General features: G+C 38.6%; 1 protein-coding gene across 1 annotated transcript; it reads right to left on the bottom strand.

The window, feature by feature from the left end:
- Positions 1-3,391: 3,391 nt before the first annotated feature.
- LOC146980855 (uncharacterized) lies at positions 3,392-23,857 on the bottom strand. The gene is made up of 5 exons (XM_085788029.1): positions 23,839-23,857; positions 8,008-8,643; positions 7,867-7,908; positions 6,325-7,518; positions 3,392-5,818 (listed from the first exon to the last, which is right to left on the bottom strand). Exons 1-5 carry the CDS (start codon positions 23,855-23,857, stop codon positions 3,738-3,740), a joined length of 3,972 nt encoding a protein of 1,323 aa, XP_085644155.1. The 3' UTR covers positions 3,392-3,737.
- Positions 23,858-24,340: the final 483 nt, after the last annotated feature.

Genomic DNA, 24,340 nt, shown 5'->3' with positions numbered 1-24,340 from the left:
CAGGGACCTATGTGAAACCCAGAATTTATATTAAAAACTGAAACAAAACTAGTACTTTTTCATTCAGTTGGCTTTTATTATCAGTGTAGGTTTCTGGAGTGAAAACAGTCTATCCAATTCCACTTATGGACCGCCTACCTCTACCCGAAGGAGACACACTATAAAAAGTAGAAATAAAAACACTATATATTTTTTTATTATCAAAATACATTTATTTTTCATTTATATTAATAATTTCCATATCTATTTATAAACACTTGTGTTTTTTTCATAGCTTTCTGACATTCTCTTATTCTTATGCTTCTTATCTATAAAAATAATGTATTTATTTTTCATAAGGAGTCTGCTCACAGGGAAACAAACCAAATCAAAAATGAACACAATACATTTCCCATAAACCTCTGTGTGTGTGTGAACACAAATCTGTGTGTATTACAGCATACAGTAAAGTAAAGACATCTGGCATCGCTGCTGGTTACATACTGTTTTCCTTCCATGTCTATTTTCAGTTGTTGTTTTTTGACAGAGAAAGACAGAGAGAGAGAACCTGCAGGCATAGCCCTTAAATATAAGTGGTAGTTCAGGCTTCAAAATAATTGACACACTGTTAATGATTGACAAAATCAGCAAAAACAAACATAAATGTTACAGGCCCCAGACTGTGGTTCCACGTGAACAAAGCATTTATCTGTAAAAAACAGTTTTAAAAAAAATATAGCTGCAATGAAGGCATGGCGTGCTCTGCCAGTGTCTGCCGTTGGAATTTCTCCTGTATTTAAAATTTACAAACTCAATATACAATATTCACACATTTCAAACATTATATTTCTCATACAGTCCATGTTAACTGTGGCTTCAGGTGAGTGCAACATCCATACACCTATTATTATGGTCTTCCTGATTCAGCTTTATCATCAGATATTGGGGTTGAGCTGTTTTGAAACCTCACATGACTAAAGACCTTTCTTTACTCATTGACAGGTTAAGGGGTAAAAATGTATTTTGTTCCGTCAATGGTGATTTATATTTTCCTTGCAAACTCATCTATCATCTCTCATTATAGATAAATTTTGTCCGATATTTATCTATGTCAAAGAATCTCATCAGATTAAAAAAAAATGCTTTCTTGTTTCTGAGCTCTGAGGTTTTAATAATCTATAAACATGAACACTCGCACATGACCTGAATGCAGCACAAACTAAAACAACAGTGAGTAAATTCAGTTGATAAGTGAGAGCAATTTAATATACAGTAAAACAAAAAACAGTGCAAACAAAACAAACTTCAGCAAAAATAAATCGTGGAGAAAAAAAAAATCCCTAACAGAGGGAAATAAAATCACTAAATGAGTTTGATTCTTATTACAGGATCACAGTGATGCTCATCTCTGTAACAGTCCATGAAGTGTCTCTGTTCAGGATGAATCTCTTTACTCTGCTGCCACCTGGAGGCCAAACCACAGAACTACCACCAGATCAATATCAACTCTGATCATCAATAATGATAATAAACTCAGGAGGCTCTCATTTCATTCAGTCAGAGGACCAACATGGTGTAAACTCACTGAATCTGTATTTTGAAGTACAGCATGGTGCGTTCAAGAACAACTCAGACAAATGAGAGCTGGCTGCTGAACAACCTCTCTTCCTTGTTCTTGCTCAAGTCAAATTGTTGTGTTTTCGCTGGATGGATCGGTGTCCATTACGCTCCGAGGTTTGGCACGTGTCCTGACGCGTCCAGGAGGAGATGGAGAGGAAGAAACAGAGAGAGAGAGATAGAGGGATACTTGAGATAGAGAGATAGGGGGTACTTGAAAAGATAAAAGACCATCAGAGATTTTATTTAGAATTTTTACTCCGTGAACGTTTTTCTTGAGGAATCGGAATACAGTGAAACAAATTAGGCCTACCAAAGCTTAACACAACAAAACATGTGTGGATATAAAGCTATGTGTGTGTTATAGCATAGTAAAGACATTTGTCATCCCTGCTGGTGACACGCTCAGAGACCTAGGCACGCAGGGAAGAGCGCGTGAGTTGTGTGCGCGTGCAGCAGCAGCATCATTAGCATAGAGAACAACAGCTGCTTTCTCTGTCTAAGTTCTTGATGCTGAAGCCAAACACTGAACAATGAGGACAGGGACAGAAAGACAGGAACCAGCTTTACCAATTTAACCAGTTTAACTTTATTACATAAAAGTTCAGATTACATGTTATACTGTATGTCATCATGAATTTGCTGAGAGTGAGTAATGACAGCATTCAACATTTGCTGAATAATACTTTAGAGTAAAAACTTTTAAACCAGGGGAAAAGTTCTTCAAAATGCAACACTAACTGAATTTTAAAATGGAAATTACTCATATTGTGCTCTTGTAAGATAACAAGTACTTTAAACACTTGATCAAAAATATTTTGTTTCCAGTACATTAAACAAAGCATTTACTGCTATCAAACAGAAAAAACGGACATCAACTATGACTCAGTCAAAGAAAAACAAACAAAATGCATGGAGTGCTGCTTGGGTGTAGAAAAGGGTGAAAAAGGAAAAAGGTTTAGGGATCCAAGTAGAACTTATAGAGGCACTCATGAGGGTAATAATTAAAGCAGAAGTAAGCAATATTTTTGTGTTAATATAAGTCTTAAATAGTTCTATCTTCCGACAGCAATCACTTACATAGAGTGTTTGGTCTGAAACACGGGTCTGTCAGTCACTCTGCTCTGCTGTAAGCCGAGGAGAAAACTTTCCTTGTATCCTACAACCTTTATCCAATGAGGAGAGAGAACGGCATAAAGGGGCGGTCCTCTCAGTGTGTGCAGCCAAGGGATGCGCATGAATGTGGTGACGTAGGGACGAGGGCGGGGACTGCTAACTCCATCGGCTGACAGGAAGTTAGACAAAACCACCGGATCGCTTACTTCTGCTTTAAAACACCTTAATTCGTGGCTAGTCTAATAAAAACATGCCAACGCATTTCAGCCAAAAAGGCCTTCGTCAGGACAAAGGCAAAATGTTAGTTAGTCAGCTCAGTTCATGGTGAAATAGGTAATCAAATATGGCTGCTCAGTGTGAACAGGTAGGTGGTCACATGATCAGCTTGACCTACCAATGACAGAGTGATTCGTACCCGTGCAGGGAAGTTACATAGTGCAGTTTCAGCCGACGCGACCCCGCTCAGGCTGCAGCGGCAGCACCATTCATCCTATTAACCATTTTTCTACCATTGCAATGAGTCTGGATTCTGGAAACATTATTTTAAGGCCGAAAAACTCCGCAATGTTACTTTAACATCATTAATTCAACAAGTAATAATACAGTATAAATCCATTTGTGGACATCATGAAAAATCGAAATAATTATTTAACATGATCATATAGGGGAATCTACAAACAAACCAGTAAATAGTTTCAACAGCCAGTTGAAGTAAAGAATAAAAGAAAATGAATTTGAATTTGAAAAAAAAAAATCCTTTGCAGAAAACCCATGCTTTGAAAATTATTCAAATTCAATTGTATTTATATAGCACCATATAATGCAGATGCAGTTCAGAGTAGGCTACTTTACATAAAGATAGGACAACAAATTAAAAAGCAAACAGCATAGCAAATTATCCTTGAAAGGCAATAAAAACAAAATAGCTGGCAAAAGAAAGTTGCCCTTCTACTAGCAGAGTGTTTGTGTTTTTCTGGTCTAACTTGATGTTATCTCAGTTTTTCTCTGCACTTTGGATCTTTTCCTCATGAAATCTGACAGGGGTGCTGCTCCTCTGGGCTCAGAAGTTTCTCTTTCAGATCAACAACTTCCTTTTCATGTTTTTTCTGCAGTTCCTCCAGGTCTTGCCTGTCACTGTCTTTATCTTGGATCGCAATTTTCTCTTTCAACTCTTTCATCTCTTCCTCATGTTTCCTCTGCAGCTCACCCATTTTTTCTTTCTCATTTGTTTTATTTTCTTCCAAAAGTTCCTCTTTTAATTCATTGAGTTTCTTCTCGTGTTCTCTCTGTAGTTCATCCAGTTCTTCCTTCTGCTTTTGTCGCTGGAGTTTCATAAACTTCAGTTTCCACTCATGAATTTCTTGCTCCTGTTTGATAGACAGCTCAGCCTTACTCATCCTCCGATTTTCTTTACTTTGGTTCACAAGTTCTTTCTCCAATGTTTTCATTTCTACTTTGTGTCTTTCTTTAAATTCAACCAGTTTTTTCTTCTCTTTTCTTTTGTTTTCATGTGAATGTTCTTTCAGAAGATCATCCACCTCGTTTTTCTGTGTTTTTTGCATCCCCTTGATTTTCTTCCTGTTTTCTTTCTTCTGGGTCAGAAGTATCAGAATCAACTCAGTCATCTCTTCTTTTTGTTTGTCCTGCAGTTCATCCATATGTTGTTTCAGAGATTTTTCTTTGTGTTGTGAGAGATCCTGTAGGTTTTTATATTCTCTTTGTTTTTCCTTTATTTCTTTCTGCAGATCCATCACTTCCTCCATGTATATGTCTATCTGAGCTGCAAAGTCTGCCTCCTTTTTCTCTTTGAACTCATTGAATTCTTCAGCTTGTTTTCTGGCCTCCTCCTCATACTTCTTCTTCATCTTCTCCATTTCTATCTTAAAGTTTTCCTCTAATTCTTTACGTTCCTTCTCTTGCTGTTCTCTTCTCATTCTGTCCTCTTCTTTCCTTTCGTTTTCAGATTTTACTCTTTCTTGTTCATATTCTTCTTGCAGTTTTCTAAGCCTTGCTTGTTCTTCCTGTTGTCTCTGTTCATCTTCATGTTTTCGTTTTTCCCACCACTCTTCTTGTGTCTTCTCCCAGGCCCTCATCTTCTCTTTACTCTCCTTCAGCTCTCTGTTAATGGTTTCCTTTGATTCTGATTCCGATCTTATTTTGTCCTCCAGGTCTTCTAACTTTTTTTCCCACTTTTGTCGTTGAATTTCTTCCTGTTCTTTCTTCTTCCTTCCTTCTTCTTCTCTCTCTTCCTGTTCTCTCTGTTTCTCGTCACGTTCTTCCTTTATCTTTTCTTCCATTTCCTTAAGTTGTTTGTCTCTCTGTTCTCTCTCGTGTTCAATTTCTGCACTTTGTTCATCCATTCTTCTTTTCATGTCCTCTTTTTCTTCCTCATGTTTTCTTTCTAGTTCCTCCTTCTCTCTCTTCATCTCTTCATTCTCCTTCAGGATCTTCTCCATTTTTTTCTGTATTGCTGCTTCAGCCTCTTGCAGCATCTCATTAGTGAAGCAGCTGCCTCCATTTGTCTTCACCGTGGTGTCGATCTTCTTTATCAACTCTTTGACTTGTGTGTGATTGTGTTTATCATAGTTAGCAAACACATGGCATCTTCCTCCACAGTCTGAGATCAACTTCTTAAAGGAATCATCACATTTGTCTTTGATGTACTCTTCAACAGACAGCTCCTCATGGTCCAGGTCATCTCCTCTTGTCAACAGAATGACGGTGAACTTCTCTGAATCCTTACCAAAGACTTCCTTGATGAGTTTCAGTGTCTCCTTCTCCTCGTCTGTGAATCTTCCGATCTGTAACACCATCAGGAAGACATGTGGACCTGGAGCCAGAAGACTGATACATTTCACCATCTCATCATTAACCTGTTCATGGGACAAGGTTGTGTCAAACAGACCAGGAGTGTCGACCACAACAACAGGACGACCGTCCACTTCACCCTGAGCTTTCTGACAAAACCTGGTGACTGATGTTTGTCTTGATCCAGCTTTGAACTCTTTTCTTCCCAGTATGGTGTTTCCTGTAGAACTCTTTCCACTTCCAGTCTTCCCTATCAGCACAATCCTGAGACAGTCTGAGTTATTCTTCTCATCATCACCTGTGAAAGATGAAGACTTGGAGTTTATTTAAATGCAGACAGTATTACTTATTAGACGGCAAAATGAGGAGAGAGAACGGCATGCAGGGCTGTGTGTGCAGCCAAGGGACGACGTGAATGTGGCGACGTAGGGACGAGGACTGTTATGGTGCGTTCAAGGAAACTCGTATTTTTCCGACCGTGAAGTGGTACCAGTTCGATCTGGTACGAGTTCACCGGTCGGAAGTTACGAGTGGCCGTTATAGTGACTTTCACCGGTAAAACAGGTCGGAAAAACACGAGTGGGTGCCTGAAACGCTACAAAGTCGTAAGTTGTGACTTGAAGCTGTAATTTACGATTTCAAAAGCCTGCCTGGAACGCAGCATTAGCGAAAACGATCGGACCACTTACTTCTGCTTTAATGTCTAAAAATGGTTGAAAAAAATAATTTAAAAAACATGGTCCAAAATGGTTCAAGTTCTCATTATATGCCTATTTACATACCCAATAATTGCTCAGTACTTACAACTCATTTTGCCTTTTGTTCTCCACTCCTCCAGTTCCGTTTGCATTCGGGTAATTTTTTCTATTTGCACATATGCAAACGCCTCAGTTGTGTAGCAGGATGGTTTGTCCTTGTCAGCTCTCATCTTGTCCACAGTGTCCAACAGCTCAGGGATCTGCTGTTTGTCCTTGATGTTGACAACAACATATCTTCCTCCACAGCTCTGACAGAGCTCCTGGATGTCTCTGTTATCTCTGACAAAGTTAACAACAGCTGGAGCTGTAGGATCTGACTCCATGAACAGGATCATGGTGAAGTCATTGACTCTACAGCTGAACGTGTTCTGGATGGTCTTTAACTCTCCTTTGTCTTCATCAGTGAGGGGACCCACAGGTAGGACCAGGATGAAGCCATGGACGCCCTCAGGATCACAGAGGGAGATACACCTGAACGCTTTCTTCATCACTTCCTCCTGAGGTTTTCCATACAAGGCAGGAAGCTCCACCAGGGAAACCTGACATCCACACACCTCTCCCTGATGTTTAACACACTTTGATGAGCTGGAGACTGAATGAAGCTCTGTCTGACCTAAAATGGCCTCAGCTGCTGAAGTCTTCCCTGCTCCTCTCCTCCCACACAGAACCAGGTTTAAAGCTGGTTTCATGGGTCCAGACTTTGTTCTCCTGGTTTCTTCAGTGAAGGTGAGGGAGGTTCCTCTGTTTGTTTGCACAATGTTCTCAATCTTCTCCATCAGATGATTTTGGTCATCTTCAAACATGTTGTGTTGTCTTTCTCCACAGTCTAGAAGCAGTTGATGAGCAGTGGATTGTGATTTATTCATCTTCTCTGTTAGGACGACCATCGAGTGTTTCAAAGCATCTTGACCAAACAAACTCAGGATGGAGTTCAGTGTTTTTCTGTATTTCTCACTGAACTCAGAAGGCTTCACCAACAGCAGCAGAACATTTGGTCCAGGTGAACAAAGAGACACACAGTTCTTCACTTCTTCTCTTAATTCTTTCGCAGACAGACTGAACATGTCTGGAGTGTTCACCACTGTGAATGGTTTTCCTCTCCACTCTTTTCTGGCAGCCTCACAGTGTTTTTGTTCTTTTTTCCTTTCCATAATTAATGTTTTGCTCCCAGTGAAAGATTTGTAGAGTGTTTTCTTTTTGTCATCACTTTTACCAATCATCACAATCCTCATTTCATTTGCTAAAAAATCATAAAAACACATTGTCATTATTATTACAGTTCATTATATTGGGTGTATTCAATCATTACTTTAACACAGATGTATACATAAATGAGTGATTGCCTAATATGTATCAACATTTGTTTTCAATGTAATTTTAAATACACAAATCTTCTCTCAGTTACAGTCTATCAAATGGGCACCTGTGGATTTAATTTCCAGTTTGTTATTTATGGACCCTTTTCATTAAGTTACTGATTCTACAGATGTAAATCTGTATCTGTAAAGTCAGTCAGAAATGTCTCATCTAAACATTGTGTTACATATTGCTGCTTTATTTTCCTGGATAATAATGATGTTACACTTACATGGTTGGGTCATGGTTGAACATTCACTGGGAGCTTTCACCTCTGTCAAAGACACAGTAACATCAAATACAAAAGTATGATTCTGTTTTCAATGATTGAAAATTAAAGCTGTAATTTACTGAGTGATTGTCCTGCACTTACCAACAGTTTTTGTAAGAGCCAAGTTAGAACTGGTTCCTTCCTCTTGTTTCAGGTTTTCCTGATCACATGTCAAACCTGAAGATGCTTCCTCAAAAACATCACAGCTCACATGTCCATTGTTTTCCTTCACAATTTGACCCATTCTTGTTAACAGCTCTGGAAGTTCAAGGTTCTCCTGCTTCAAGTATCTGTATCTACAGATTCTGATCATGTGTTTTAATGGTGGATGGTTCATGTAGTTTTCACCTGAACTCTCCTCTCTGGGTGTTGATATCAGCATCAGTGAATGATCAAATGATTTATCACTGAAGAGTCTCAGGACTCTGCAGAGCCTCTGTTTGTGTTCCTCAGTGAAGTCTTGAGGCTGTAGAACCAGCAGGAACACATGAGGTCCAGGATCAGAGAGACTCACACAGTCCCTTATAAACTCTGTCAGTTTGTCTTCAGAGATGTTTGGATGCAGAAGATCTGGACTGTTGATGAGGACTATTTGTTTCCCCTTCCACTGTCCACTCTCTCTCTGACAACAGTCTGGTTCTTCCTCCGTGTTGAACTTGGTCTCTCTCAGTATGAAGTTCCCCACTGAACTCCTCTCAGACCAGCTGTTCCCCAGCAGAACAACCCTCAACTCAGACACTGAAAAGAAAATTAATTCTGTCAATGGCAGCAACACAAGCCTTTTTAATAGTGCAGTGTGTGTACAGTAAATCAGCTTAACTATGATAGTCTATACTATGAAATTGTAATGTTAAATCACCTGTGTGTTGTTCTTTTTTATATACCATGTTAAACATTAATTTGTGACAGAAACAAGATTGTGCCTCATGTTCAATATTATTTTATACCTTATCAGTAAATGTTTGTACTTTGATGTTGTCAGTCATACATTTAATCACTCTCTAAAACTTTGCGCATTTTTTCTCTCCCCCCTTACCTCCGATGCACACATTGTTTAAATTACTAATGACAAAATACAACTAGAAAAAACATTTCCAAGAATGGAAATGGTGTGAATGCTTCCAGCAATGCTGAATGAGCTGAAGAAATTGTTGAAAGAAAGATTGAAACAAGAGAGAAAAAAGAAAAGGACAGAAAGAAAGAAAGAAAGAAAGAATCAAACAAACAAAGAATCAAACAAACAAAGAATCAAACAAACAAAGAAAGAATCAAACAAACAAAGAATCAAACAAACAAAGAATCAAACAAAGAAGTAAAAAGACAGAAATGGAGTGAAAGAAAGAAAGAAAGAAAGAAAGAAAGAAATGGAGTAAAAACAAAGGAAGAGAAAAGGAGTAGAAAAAAAGAAAGAAAGAATCAAACAAACAAAGAAGTAAAAAGACAGAAATGGAGTGAAAGAAAGAAAGAAAGAAAGAAATGGAGTAAAAACAAAGGAAGAGAAAAGGAATAGAAAGAAAGAAAGAAACAATCAAACAAACAAAGAAGTAAAAAGACAGAAATGGAGTGAAAGAAAGAAAGAAAGAAAGAAAGAAAGAAAGAAAGAAAGAAAGAAAGAAAGAGAGAGGGGGATGATAGATAGAAAGAGGTAGATGGATGGATGGATGGATGGATAGAGAGGGAAGGATAGAAAAAGTTACATAAAATACAAATGAAGGAGTAGAAGAAAGAAAGAAAGAAAGAAAAAAAGGAGACAGAGGGGTTAAAAAATAGGGAGGGGTATAGATAGATAGATAGATAGATAGATAGATAGATAGATAGATAGATAGATAGATAGATAGATAGATAGATAGATAGATAGATAGATAGATAGATAGATAGATAGATAGATAGGACACATGTTAAAAGCTGCATCCTCTGTCCTAGGCTCCACCTGTAATTACACTACTATTTATAGAGGTGGAAAGGTTAAATGTCTGAACTGAAAGAGAGAAAAAAATTAATTGTTGGAGATGTTTACATCAAAAGTATAAAATAATTGAGAGGCTGATGAATTTGAGCTGAAAACCTGTGTGTGTGTGTCTGGGTGTGTGAGTCTGACGGTCTCTCTGTCTGCGTGTACATGTGCAGAAAGTAAAACTGTTGATAAGCGCCACAGAACTCCTCTCTCCCTAATGATCTGATTGATTACACCTGTGTGGCAGCCTGCCCTCAGAAGTTACCATGGTGACTCAACTAACTGCTTACATTTTACTGTGTGGAACAGTGTTGTGTTTGTGTGTTTATCTGTTTGTGTATGTGTGCATGTGTGACTGTGTGTGAGCGTCTGTGTGTGTCTGTCTGTGTGAGTGTGATGTCTGTGTGAGTGTGATGCCTGTGTTTGTGCGTGGACATCCTCTGTCAGTCTGGTTTATCATGTGTCTGTGTGGGGCTGTGTTTAAAAACATCTTAACGAGCGGCCAGGCTGCACCTGACCTGTTCTATTAATAGACTTTGATAACGAGCTGGCCCCAACAGCTGGACCAACTGCACACAGAGCAGAGCAGAGCAGAGAGATTTGAGCTCTGTGCAGCTTCCCAAAACAGCCCATAAAAAGAGAACCGTAAATCTCTTATCAGAATGTGGTCATGACTACTGGGCAAGGAGACCTTCCTGAGCACATTGATGTGAATTAAATGTTTGTAGGGCAAAAACTTTTCTTGCCGTCGCAGGGTAGAAAAGGGGGGCATTTCTGCTTTTCTAAAAAAATCTGCTCCTACTTTTATATTGAAATGGATGAGCCACTGGAGCGGGTCTAGCTGGACAATTAGGCTCACTGAGACAATTCTGTAAGTCTGTTTGCTGTTTTCAGCACATCAGATGAGAGACGACAAGTGTGGCTACAAACCGGTGAGGAAATCATGTGTCTAGAGTTTAATTTGTGGCCGTGCTGGCAATTTATCCAGAAAAAATCCTGAATGTTTTTTCGATCCCTCTCACTCTAATGATGATGTCACTCACTCTAAGCCCTGCTCGTTAAACGCAATACACAACCATTATAAAGTTGGATTTTGTCGAAAATTTTAATGATTTTAAAACAGCCAAATACCTAAAAACTGTTGAAGATATCAATAAGCTGAGTAATATGTGAATAGATTAAAAGTTTGTCTACAGTTTAAAAGTGAAATGGAGTCTGTGGGAGAAAGTATGCTGAAGTTTTAGAGGTTCAAAGTAGTAAGAAGATTTTAAAAGTTTGAAGATGTTTTCAATGCATTCCTATGGGAAAAAAATTGCAGAAAAAGTTAAATATTTTAAAAAGTATAAATAGTTAAAAAGAGAAAAGTAATGCCGATAAAGTTCAAAAAAAGCTGCACGTTTTGATATATGAATTGTTGAAGTCGCACAAAGTATGAAGGACTAGTTAAAGACCGTAAAAAGGAGGAAAGTAGTAAGAACTAGAAAAAGCATTTCCAAGAATGGAAATGGTGTGACTGCTGACAGCAACTGAACGCTGTTGCAGAATTAGCAAATAGTGCAAGCTGTGATCACCATACAAATGTTTGACCAAGGTCAGAATCGAACCCACATCCTCATGGTCATTAGACTTCCACTCTGCCTCTAGGCCACAGTGCACACACAGTTGCAGAGACTGTTGTCTGTTAATGATCTGCACACTGTCAACATCAAGAAAGCTTGAGAGTCAAGCTTGAATGACTTAGAATGAAAATGTCTGTGAATTTCAGGCTGAGCACTAACCATATGGCCACAGAGAACCTGAGTTACAATGAGCTTTATACTATGAGGAATCAAAGACTGTCCAATGACAGCTGAATAATTGGAATCAAAAGTCAAGCAATGAAGTGAAAAGACTGAGGCAGGAATCGAACCCATGACCATATGATCACTAAACCTTTACTCTGCCACTCGGCTACAGAGAGCACACTGCTTTCAAAACTGTTGTCATTCATTGTAATGTGATGATGTGCTGCAAACTGGTATGAGTAATCAAGGAGATAACAAACACCTGTAACCAATTGAAGGCGGGGGAGGAGAGCAGAATTCAACATAACATAACAAGAATTCTTCCCTTGGATTCGAACCAGTGACCTTAGGGTTGGCAAACATCCACCCTAACCCCTACACTACAGTGGAGTTGTGAAGAAGAGAGGTTGAGACTTTGATGAATGTGAGATTTTTTGTGAAAAAGTTAAATATTTGAAAAAGTATAAATAGTTAAAAAGAGAAAAGTAATGCCGATAAAGTTCAAAAAAAGCTGCACGTTTTGATATATGAATTGTTGAAATAGCACAAAGTATGAAGGACTAGAAGGAGACCGTAAAAAGGCGGAAGAAAATGGCCAAACAGAAGAACAATAGTGTGACTGCTTCAGCAGTCACACTAACTAGAAAAAGCATTTCCAAGAATGGAAATGGTGTGAATGCAATGCTGAATGAGCTGAAGAAAGAAAGAAAGAAAGAAAGAAAGAAAGAAAGAAAGAAAGAAAGAAAGAAAGAAAGAAAGAAACAAACAAAGAAAGAAACAAACAAACAAACAAACAAACAAAGAAGTAAAAAGACATAAATGGAGTGAAAGAAAGAAAGAAAGAAAAACAAAGGAAGAGAAAAGGAGTAGAAAGAAAGAAAGAAAGAAACAATCAAGCAAACAAAGAAGTAAAAAGACAGAAATGGAGTGAAAGAAAGAAAGAAAGAATAGATAGATCAGAGGGGTTAAAAAATAGGGAGGGGTACAGATAGATAGATAGATAGATAGATAGATAGATAGATAGATAGATAGATAGATAGATAGATAGATAGATAGATAGATAGATAGATAGATAGATAGATAGATCAGAGGGGTTAAAAAATAGGGAGGGGTATAGATAGATAGATAGATAGATAGATAGATAGATAGATAGATAGATAGATAGATAGATAGATAGATAGATAGATAGATAGATAGATAGATAGATAGATAGATAGATAGATAGATAGATAGATCCTATGTCCTAGGCTCCACCTGGAATTACACTACTATTTATAGAGGTGGAAAGGTTAAATGTCTGAACTGAAATTCATGAGAAAAATATAAATTGTTGGAGATGTTTACATCAAAAGTATAAAATAATTGAGAGGCTGATGAATTTGAGCTGAAAACCTGTGTGTGTGTCTGGGTGTGTGAGTCTGACGGTCTCTCTGTCTGTGTGTACATGTGCAGAAAGTAAAACTGTTGATAAGCGCCACAGAACTCCTCTCTCCCTAATGATCTGATTGATTACACCTGCGTGGCAGCCTGCCCTCAGAAGTTACCATGGCGACTACCATGCTTACATTTTACTGTGTGGAACAGTGTTGTGTTGTGTCTGTTTGTCTGTTTGTGTATGTGTGCATGTGTGACTGTGTGTGAGTGTCTGTGTGTGTCTGTCTGTGTGAGTGTGATGCCTGTGTTTGTGCGTGGACATCCTCTGTCAGTCTGGTTTATCATGTGTGTGTGTGGGGCTGTGTTTAAAAACATCTTAACGAGCGGCCAGGCTGCACCTGCACTGTTCTATTAATAGACATGATAACGAGCTGGCCCCAACAGCTGGACCAACTGCACACAGAGCAGAGCAGAGCAGAGAGATTTGAGCTCTGTGCAGCTTCCCAAAACAGCCCAGAAAAAGAGAACCGTAACTCTTATCAGAATGTGGTCCTGACCATCGGGGCAAGGAGACCTTCCTGAGCGAGCCAATGTGCATTAAATGTTTGTAGGGCAAAAACTTTTCTTGCCGTCGCAAGGTAGAAAAGTGGGGCATTTCTGTTTTTCTAAAAAAATCAGCTCCTACTTTTATATTGAAGTGGATGAGCCACTGGAGCGGGTCTAGCTGGACAATTAAGCTCATTGAGACAATTCTGTAAGTCTGTCTGCTGTTTTGAGCACATCAGATGAGACACGACAAGTGTGGCTACAAACCGGTGAGGAAATCATGTGTCTAGAGTTTAATTTGTGGCCGTGCTGGCAATTTATCCAGAAAAAATCCTGAATGTTTTTTCGATCCCTCTCACTCTAACGATGATGTCACTCACTCTAAGCCCTGCTCGTTAAGCGCAATACACAACCATTATAAAGTTGGATTTTGTCGAAAATTTTAATGATTTTAAAACAGCCAAATACCTAAAAACTGTTGAAGATATCAATAAGCTGAGTAATATGTGAATAGATTAAAAGTTCGTCTACAGTTTAAAAGTCAAATGGAGTCTGTGGGAGAAAGTATGCTGAAGTTTTAGAGGTTCAAAGTAGTAAGAAGATTTTAAAAGTTTGAAGATGTTTTCAATGCATTCCTATGGGAAAAAAATTAGCAGAAAAAGTTAAATATTTTAAAAAGTATAAATAGTTAAAAAGAGAAAAGTAATGCCGATAAAGTTCAAAAAAAGCTGCACGTTTTGATATATGAATTGTTGAAATCGCACAAAGTATGAAGGACTAGTTTAAAACCGTAGAAAGGCGGAAAGTAGTAAGAAGAAAAACTAGAAAAAGCATTTCCAAGAATGGAAATGGTGTGACTGCTGATAGCAACTGAACGCTGTTGCAGAATTAGCAAATAGTGCAAGCAGTGATCACCATACAAATGTTTGACCAAGGTCAGAATCGAACCCACAACCTCATGGTCATTAGACTTCCACTCTGCCTCTAGGCCACAGTGCACACACAGTTGCAGAGACTGTTGTCTGTTAATGATCTGCACACTGTCTCACTCTGACATCAAGAAAGCTTGAGAGTCAAGCTTGAATGACTTAGAATGAAAATTTCTGTGAATTTCAGGCTGAGAGCAGCAGTTTCAACATGAAGCAAGTTATCAGAAGTCAACAGAGGACAACTGGGAAAATAATTCACTATAATTGTTGTTGAGGCAAGATTTGAACCAGCAACCTTCAGGTCTCCAGACCAGCAAGCTAACCACTAGGCTACAGACAGAGACAGTATGTGAGGGGTAAAGAAAACCTTTGATAAGAGGATCACTGGCTTCTGCTTAAAAAGAAAAGTAAGGAATCGAACCCATGACCTCATGATCAATAAACCTTTACTCTGCCACTTCGCCACAGAGAGCACAGACATAAGCATGTTTCAGACAGAGTTGTGGAGAATTCTCAGCATTGGGCTGAATGAGAGCAGAGAGCTCCCTGGCTGCATTTAAAAAATATTTAAAATTATTATCTAAGTCTCTTTGCATTTTTGACCAGAATTTTAGCCAGAAGACAAGTGTGGCTACAAAACTGGAGAAAATAATTTGTCTAGAGTTTAATTTGCAGAAAAAGTTAAATATTTGAAAAAGTATAAATAGTTAAAAAGAGAAAAGTAATGCCGATAAAGTTCAAAAAAAGCTGCACGTTTTGATATATGAATTGTTGAAATAGCACAACACCTAACACACTAACCATATGGCCACAGATAACCTGAGTTACAATGAGCTTTATACTATGAGGAATCAAAGACTGTCCAATGACAGCTGAATAATTGGAATCAAAAGTCAAGCAATGAAGTGAAAAGACTGAGGCAGGAATCGAACCCATGACCATATGATCACTAAACTTTTACTCTGCCACTCGGCTACAGAGAGCACACTGCTTTCAAAACTGTTGTCATTCATTGTAATGTGATGATGTGCTGCAAACTGGTACGAGTAATCAAGGAGATAACAAACACCTGTAACCAATTGAAGGCGGGGGAGGAGAGCAGAATTGAACATAACATAACAAGAATTCCTCCCTTGGATTCGAACCAGTGACCTTAGGGTTGGCAGGCAGTTACCCTAACCCCTACACTACAGTGGAGTTGTGAAGAAGAGAGGTTGAGACTTTGATGAATGTGAGATTTTTTGTGAAAAAGTTAAATATTTGAAAAAGTATAAATAGTTAAAAAGAGAAAAGTAATGCCGATAAAGTTCAAAAAAAGCTGCACGTTTTGATATATGAATTGTTGAAATAGCACAAAGTATGAAGGACTAGAAGAAGACCGTAAAAAGGCGGAAGAAAATGGCCAAACAGAAGAACAATAGTGTGACTGCTTCAGCAGTCACACTAACTAGAAAAAGCATTTCCAAGAATGGAAATGGTGTGACTGCTGACAGCAACTGAACGCTGTTGCAGAATTAGCAAATAGTGCAAGCAGTGATCACCATACAAATGTTTGACCAAGGTCGGAATCGAACCCACATCCTCATGGTCATTAGACTTCCACTCTGCCTCTAGGCCACAGTGCACACACAGTTGCAGAGACTGTTGTCTGTTAATGATCTGCACACTGTCAACATCAAGAAAGCTTGAGAGTCAAGCTTGAATGACTTAGAATGAAAATGTCTGTGAATTTCAGGCTGAGCACTAACCATATGGCCACAGAGAACCTGAGTTACAATGAGCTTTATACTATGAGGAATCAAAGACTGTCCAATGACAGCTGAATAATTGGAATCAAAAGTCAAGCAATGAAGTGAAAAGACTGAGGCAGGAATCGAACCCATGACCATATGATCGCTAAACCTTTACTCTGCCACTCGGCTACAGAGAGCACACTGCTCTCAAAACTGTTGTCATTCATTGTAATGTGATGATGTGCTGCAAACTGGTATGAGTAATCAAGGAGATAACAAACACCTGTAACCAATTGAAGGCGGGGGAGGAGAGCAGAATTCAACATAACATAACAAGAGTTCTTCCCTTGGATTCGAACCAGTGACCTTAGGGTTGGCAAGCAGTTACCCTAACCCCTACACTACAGTGAAGTTGTGAAGAAGAGAGGTTGAGACTTTGATGAATGTGAGATTTTTCGTGAAAAAGTTAAATATTTTAAAAAGTATAAATAGTTAAAAAGAGAAAAGTAATGCCGATAAAGTTCAAAAAAAGCTGCACATTTTGATATATGAATTGTTGAAATAGCACAAAGTATGAAGGACTAGAAGAAGACCGTAAAAAGGCGGAAGAAAATGGCCAAACAGAAGAACAATAGTGTGACTGCTTCAGCAGTCACACTAACAAAGAAAATGGCCGAACAGAATAACAATAGTGTGAATGCCTTTTGCATTCACACTAACTAGAAAAAGCATTTCCAAGAATGGAAATGGTGTGACTGCTGATAGCAACTGAACGCTGTTGCAGAATTAGCAAATAGTGCAAGCAGTGATCACCATACAAATGTTTGACCAAGGTCAGAATCGAACCCACAACCTCATGGTCATTAGACTTCCACTCTGCCTCTAGGCCACAGTGCACACACAGTTGCAGAGACTGTTGTCTGTTAATGATCTGCACACTGTCTCACTCTGACATCAAGAAAGCTTGAGAGTCAAGCTTGAATGACTTAGAATGAAAATGTCTGTGAATTTCAGGCTGAGAGCAGCAGTTTCAACATGAAGCAAGTTATCAGAAGTCAACAGAGGACGACTGGGAAAATAATTCAGTATAATTGTTGTTGAGGCAAGATTTGAACCAGCAACCTTCAGGTCTCCAGACCAGCAAGCTAACCACTAGGCTACAGACAGAGACAGTATGTGAGGGGTAAAGAAAACCTTTGATAAGAGGATCACTGGCTTCTGCTTAAAAAAAAAAGTAAGGAATCGAACCCATGACCTCATGATCAATAAACCTTTACTCTGCCACTTCGCCACAGAGAGCACAGACATAAGCATGTTTCAGACAGAGTTGTGGAGAATTCTCAGCATTGGGCTGAATGAGAGCAGAGAGCTCCCTGGCTGCATTTAAAAAATATTTAAAATTATTATCTAAGTCTCTTTGCATTTTTGACCAGAATTTTAGCCAGAAGACAAGTGTGGCTACAAAACTGGAGAAAATAATTTGTCTAGAGTTTAATTTGCAGAAAAAGTTAAATATTTTAAAAAGTATAAATAGTTAAAAAGAGAAAAGTAATGCCGATAAAGTTCAAAAAAAGCTGCACGTTTTGATATATGAATTGTTGAAATAGCACAACACCTAACACACTAACCATATGGCCACAGAGAACCTGAGTTACAATGAGCTTTATACTATGAGGAATCAAAGACTGTCCAATGACAGCTGAATAATTGGAATCAAAAGTCAAGCAATGAAGTGAAAAGACTGAGGCAGGAATCGAACCCATGACCATATGATCACTAAACCTTTACTCTGCCACTTGGCTACAGAGAGCACACTGCTTTCAAGACTGTTGTCATTCATTGTAATGTGATGATGTGCTGCAAACTGGTATGAGTAATCAAGGAGATAACAAACACCTGTAACCAATTGAAGGCGGGGGAGGAGAGCAGAATTCAACATAACATAACAAGAATTCTTCCCTTGGATTCGAACCAGTGACCTTAGGGTTGGCAAGCAGTTACCCTACCCCCTACACTACAGTGGAGTTGTCAAGGAGAGAGGTTGAGACTTTGATGAATGTGAGATTTTTCAATGATGCTTAAAATAAAAATAAATGAGTATACATTAGCCACACCAAGTAAGGAGAGGACTTTTTTGTGACCTGTGACTATTTTTTGGTGAATTAAAATGAATTAAAAAGCACTTAACAGCAAGTTACAAAGTTGAGCTCCTTCTCCTGCTGATGTGAAAAAAATGCATTGAGCTGAATGGGAGCAGAGAGCTCCCTGGCTGCATTTAAAAAATATTTTAAATTATTATCTAAGTCTCTTTGCATTTTTGACCAGAATTTTAGCCAGAAGACAAGTGTGGCTACAAAACTGGAGAAAATAATTTGTCTAGAGTTTAATTTGTGGCCGTGCTGACAGTTTAGCCAGAAAAACTCTAGAATGTTTTTTTGCCTCTATCCACTCTGACACCACTCTGGCTCTGCTCGTTAGACGCAACACACACACATTATAAAGCTGAAAAAAATCAGAAAAAGTTAAATATTTGAAAAAGTATAAATAGTTAAAAAGAGAAAAGTAATGCCGATAAAGTTCAAAAAAAGCTGCACGTTTTGATATATGAATTGTTGAAATAGCACAAAGTATGAAGGACTAGAAGAAGACCGTAAAAAGGCGGAAGAAAATGGCCAAACAGAAGAACAATAGTGTGACTGCTTCAGCACTATTGTATTGTAATACTAACTAGAAAAAGCATTTCCAAGAATGGAAATGGTGTGACTGCTGACAGCAACTGAACGCTGTTGCAGAATTAGCAAATAGTGCAAGCAGTGATCACCATACAAATGTTTGACCAAGGTCGGAATCGAACCCACATCCTCATGGTCATTAGACTTCCACTCTGCCTCTAGGCCACAGTGCACACACAGTTGCAGAGACTGTTGTCTGTTAATGATCTGCACACTGTCAACATCAAGAAAGCTTGAGAGTCAAGCTTGAATGACTTAGAATGAAAATGTCTGTGAATTTCAGGCTGAGCACTAACCATATGGCCACAGAGAACCTGAGTTACAATGAGCTTTATACTATGAGGAATCAAAGACTGTCCAATGACAGCTGAATAATTGGAATCAAAAGTCAAGCAATGAAGTGAAGAGACTGAGGCAGGAATCGAACCCATAACCATATGATCACTAAACCTTTATTCTGCCACTCAGCTACAGAGAGCACACTGCGTTCAAAACTGTTGTCATTCATTGTAATGTGATGCTGTGCTGCAAACTGGTATGAGTAATCAAGGAGATAACAAACACCTGTAACCAATTGAAGGCAGTGGAGGAGAGCAGAATTCAACATAACATAACAAGAGTTCTTCCCTTGGATTCGAACCAGTGACCTTAGGGTTGGCAAGCATCCACTCTAACCCCTACACTACAGCGGAGTTGTGAAGAAGAGAGGTTGAGACTTTGATGAATGTGAGATTTTTTGTGAAAAAGTTGAATATTTGAAAAAGTATAAATAGTTAAAAAGAGAAAAGTAATGCCGATAAAGTTCAAAAGAAGCTGCACGTTTTGATATATGAATTGTTGAAATAGCACAAAGTATGAAGGACTAGAAGAAGACCGTAAAAAGGCGGAAGAAAATGGCCAAACAGAAGAACAATAGTGTGACTGCTTCAGCAGTCACACTAATAATATTAAAAAAAGAGAATAAGATTTGAATAACAATAGTGTGAATGCTTCCGCATTCACACTAATAATCAATATAGGAAAGGTAAGATCAGGTTAATCATATATTATCATGCCATATCTTAATGGACACACAACATGAATGGTATTTTCAGCATCTTTGGACAAACACCAAACACTGTCAGTTCAGTTTGACTCACTGTCAGGTGGCAGGTCATGAAAGCTGCTGCCGCACTCAGGAGTTTGAGATTCTTCTGTAACTATAAGGATATGAAACTTGAAAAGTAAGTATTTATTTTACATGTAATCTAATACAGTGGCATCATGAAAAACCAGAATGTGTGTAGGTTCCTACACTACTGATATTACTTAATGATTGTTTGAATAAAAAGGAGTAAAGATTATGTAGTTCCTCAGATGAACTGATGTCTCATGCAGGTTTACTCACAGTTTGGGCGGATGGGTGGAGGGCTCATGCTGCGCCGTCTCGGGGAGTTTGATTTACCATTGTCTAAAAACATAAATATAGATTTAACCTCAGACATATATTTAAAACCTTTCAAATGATACAACTATTTTCACAAATATGGTCCATGGGAAGAAGAAGAACAGGGAAGAGATTTCAGTTAATGTGCTGCTGACTTTGATGAAACAAACAGCAGTAATACTATTAATATTACTGTCACTGTATTAAGCTCACTGTGGATTCAGATCTCATGTAAAAACAGACTTACTGTTGGGTGCCACAACTAAGAGCTGCCACTGCCACAGTGCCTCAGATGCATCCCATAATTTAAAGAGATGTCAATATTCAGTCTGTTATCTACGGAAGCGTATTGCATTCACTTGAATAATAATAATTATTAAAAATCATTTTTTTCTGAGTAATTTGTTTTGGTTTGTTTTTTAAATATTTTTTTCTGTTCTTCTGACTATTTTTTTTCTGTTTTTTGTGGTAATTTTTTTCTGATGTAGCTATTGAGATTTTAAAATCCCACGGGAAGCTCCCACCTGCAAGTAACGTAAGGACTGATTTCAAAATAAATGTGCTACATCAGACTGCTCTTTTCTGAGTGACACTCTCTGAGGTGGAGTTCTGTAATAACAGGTAGCTAGTTTCTTTTCAATTTGAGATTCTTGTGTAACTATGAGGAAGGATATGAAACTTGAAACATTTAAAGTAAGTACTTATTTTACATGTGATCTAATACTATAGCATCATGAAAAACTAGAATACATGTAGGTTCCTACACTAAGCAATACTGATATTACTTAATGATTGTTTGAATAATAAGGAGTAAAGATTATTTAATTCCTCAGATGAACTGATGTCTCATGCAGGTTAACTCACTGTTCGAGCGGATGGCTGGGCTCCTGCTGCGGTTCTGGGATTTGTCTAAAAACATAAATATAGATTTAACCTCAGACAAACTATTTTCACAAATATACACATTGCCCCATGGGAAGAAGAAGAACAGGGAAGAGATTTCAGTTAATGTGCTGCTGACTTTGATGAAACAAACAGCAGTAATTACTGTCACAGTATCAAGTTCAAAACACTGAATTGGAGAAGGATAAATAATATTCTCATTTGTCCAGGTCATAGTTATCTCAAAGAAAGCCAAGCCAAGAGGCTTCATCAGTTCATGTTCACACTATATTGCGCTAAATGTACAGTATTCAAATTACCCCGCAATCTCTTTTTTCAATTTAATAGCAAGAGCTACAATGCAGCACAGAAACTCCATGTTGTAGACTCGTTGTAGAATAACATTTTTTATTAAAAAATAGGAACAGAAAACCTTGTTGTCCCAGTTTGTGATCCTCAAAAACAGACTGCGACTTATTCCAGCGCGATTTATATTACGGTAATGTCCAACTATCAGAATATAGTGACAGTTCCAGAAAATATGACTGAATAATTTTTACCAACTGAAGCTTTAAGAGTGTGTGTGTGTGTAAGATGAGAGAATGTGTGCATTTTTAAATAACATTGGTTCTGCTTTCAGCCTTGCTGCCTCTATGTGGGAAACACAGACTCAGCTATCCATTTTGTGTCCTCTTTTTCTTTCTCCTTTTCCTTCCATCTGCCTAAGCTCATGCATCGCACACACACACACACACACACACACACACACACACACACACACACACACACACTTTGTTTATGTTGTTTAGTTATACAGGTTATACAGTAGTTATCATTGTGTATTTTGACATATTAGAATTTAACATCCCCTCTTGTTTCGTGTTGTAATGAATATTTACACTTGTATTGTTCCCTGTTTCATGTTGTCTTATCACCTGTATCGCGCTATGTAATAATACAAATAAAAAAAATAAAATAAAAAAGTTTTAAAAAAAGTTATGCATTTTGTGACAACCACACAGTTGTGCTGTGAGAAGGCCGCACTGTACTGTATAAGATTCATAAGTTGACTTACAAGTTGAAGTAGAGCCTTTCAAGCTCGCTATATTTAAAGCAGAAGTAAGTGATATATTTGTGTTAATATAAGTCTTAAATAGTTATATCTTCCGACAGCAATCACTTACATAGAGTGTTTGGTCTGAAACACGGGTCTGTCAGTCCCTCTGCTCTGCTCTGAGCCGAGGAGAAAACATTTATCGCAGTTTTTATCCAATGAGGAGAGAGAACGGCATGCAGGGCTGTGTGTGCAGCCAAGGGACGCCGTGAATGTGGTGACGTAGGGACGAGGACTGTTATGGTGCGTTCAAGGCAGCTCGTAACTCGTGTTTTTCCGACCTGTGAAGTGGTACCAGTTCGATCTGGTACGAGTTCACCGGTCGGAAGTTACGAGTGGCCGTTATAGTGACTTTCACCGGTAAAACAGGTCGGAAAAACACGAGTGGGTTGCCTGAAACGCTACAAAGTCGTAAGTTGTGACTTGAAGCTGTAATTTACTATTTCAAAAGCCTGCCTGGAACGCAGCATTAGTATCATAAGTGGTCAACCAACTCATTAACAAACCTGGGACATTCATCTCTGTTCCATACTCAACATTCGTAACAGTGACCGCAACTCACGCTCCAGTAATTACATCAGTGGCAGCTGGTGGTGACATTGGTTGGGTGGGCTAACAAATAGACATTAAATGGTAAACACAGCAGTAAAAATAAAATTAATCTGACTGTCAATCTGTCTAGCTCTCACACACAGACACACACTCTCTCTCACAGTAACACACGCACACGATGATACAGCTCATATCGTCAGCGTTTCTGGGATGCACACATGTCGCCATGACATTGAAGTCTGGTACTTGATACAGACATAGCCGGTGCATTTAAGATGGCACTGTGACCGGCTGCGATCGCTGTGTGACATCACGTGATATCTATCTATAAGCACTGCAATATTTACCAAGGTCTGGCCATGTAAAGTGTATTTAGTCTGTGATAGATGTTTATGAAAGGGGTCTGCACTGCTTGAGGGCCTGCAGGCGTCTCCAGTGGTCTTGACCTTTGTGTCAGCAAGGGTTGGTATACATATGTCATTAGTACGAACTCGAGTTCGAAATTAAGTAAAACGTTTGGGTTGTGCTACAACCCTGGTTTTATGAATGAGAATGAGAGTAATCAGACCTTGCTGACATCCACTCAGGAGCTGAATTACAGTTACACGAGGACGGTAGGCGGTTTGTGAGGGTTTTTATACTGCAGGACAGGTGCAGTGACGTAGGCCCAAGTGGCCCAATCACAGCCTGTCACAGCCAAGTGTGCCACTTGGTTGGGTGGAAAAGGCTATTGCTTTATTCGGTGGTAATAAAGGAATTAGTACAAACTCTAGTTCGCATTCGTAAAACCAGGGTTGTAGTACAACCCAAATGTTTTCTGATAAACCTTCACACTCGTGGATCTGTTCTTCAAACTCACATCATCTCACCTACTGTATGTTAGAGTAATATAGACTGAGTGACTCACCAGGTTGTTCAGGATCCATGGTCAGCAATGGTTTATGGAGAGAAGAAACCTAAAGAAACAACAAACATAAAACACATTTATTTTACAACTAATGTTCCACAGGACCTCCATGTTTGGCATATATAATGTGTTTTCATTCAGATATTCAACTTTTGATGCCTCTATGGTCAGGACATCATTCAGTGTCCTGACCATCCTCTCCATGCCGAGTTTGAGCTCCTTCCCTCTGGCAGGAGATTTAGATTGCCAAAAGCCAAATCAAATAGACTGAAAAACTCATTCATAACACAAGCCATTACCCAACTTAATTCAAATTCTAAACAGTCATGATACACCCCACTTACTTATCTATTTTCGATTGTATGGAACAGCTCCCAGTTTGCCATCTGGGATACTTGTCATTTCAATGTTGTGTGGATGTACTCTATATGTTCTGTGTTTTTTTTTTTTTACCTTTCTGCAACATGAATTTCCCCTAGGGGACAATAAAGCTGAAGTTGAA

The sequence above is a fragment of the Trachurus japonicus genome, chromosome 9 (assembly GCF_045865225.1).
Source record: "Trachurus japonicus isolate A0001 chromosome 9, Traja_1.0".
Classification (NCBI taxonomy): Eukaryota; Metazoa; Chordata; class Actinopteri; order Carangiformes; family Carangidae; genus Trachurus; species Trachurus japonicus.
This window is presented reverse-complemented; position numbering and strand designations above follow the sequence as displayed.

Excerpts from the sequence above, each read along its gene's own strand:
- LOC146980855 (XM_085788029.1), bottom strand. Across the intron at positions 7,909-8,007 it reads GGCTCTTACAAAAACTGTTG|AGGTGAAAGCTCCCAGTGAA; the intron begins GTAAGTGCAGGA and ends TGTCTTTGACAG. Across the intron at positions 5,819-6,324 it reads AACAAAAGGCAAAATGAGTT|GTGATGATGAGAAGAATAAC; the intron begins GTAAGTACTGAG and ends CATCTTTCACAG.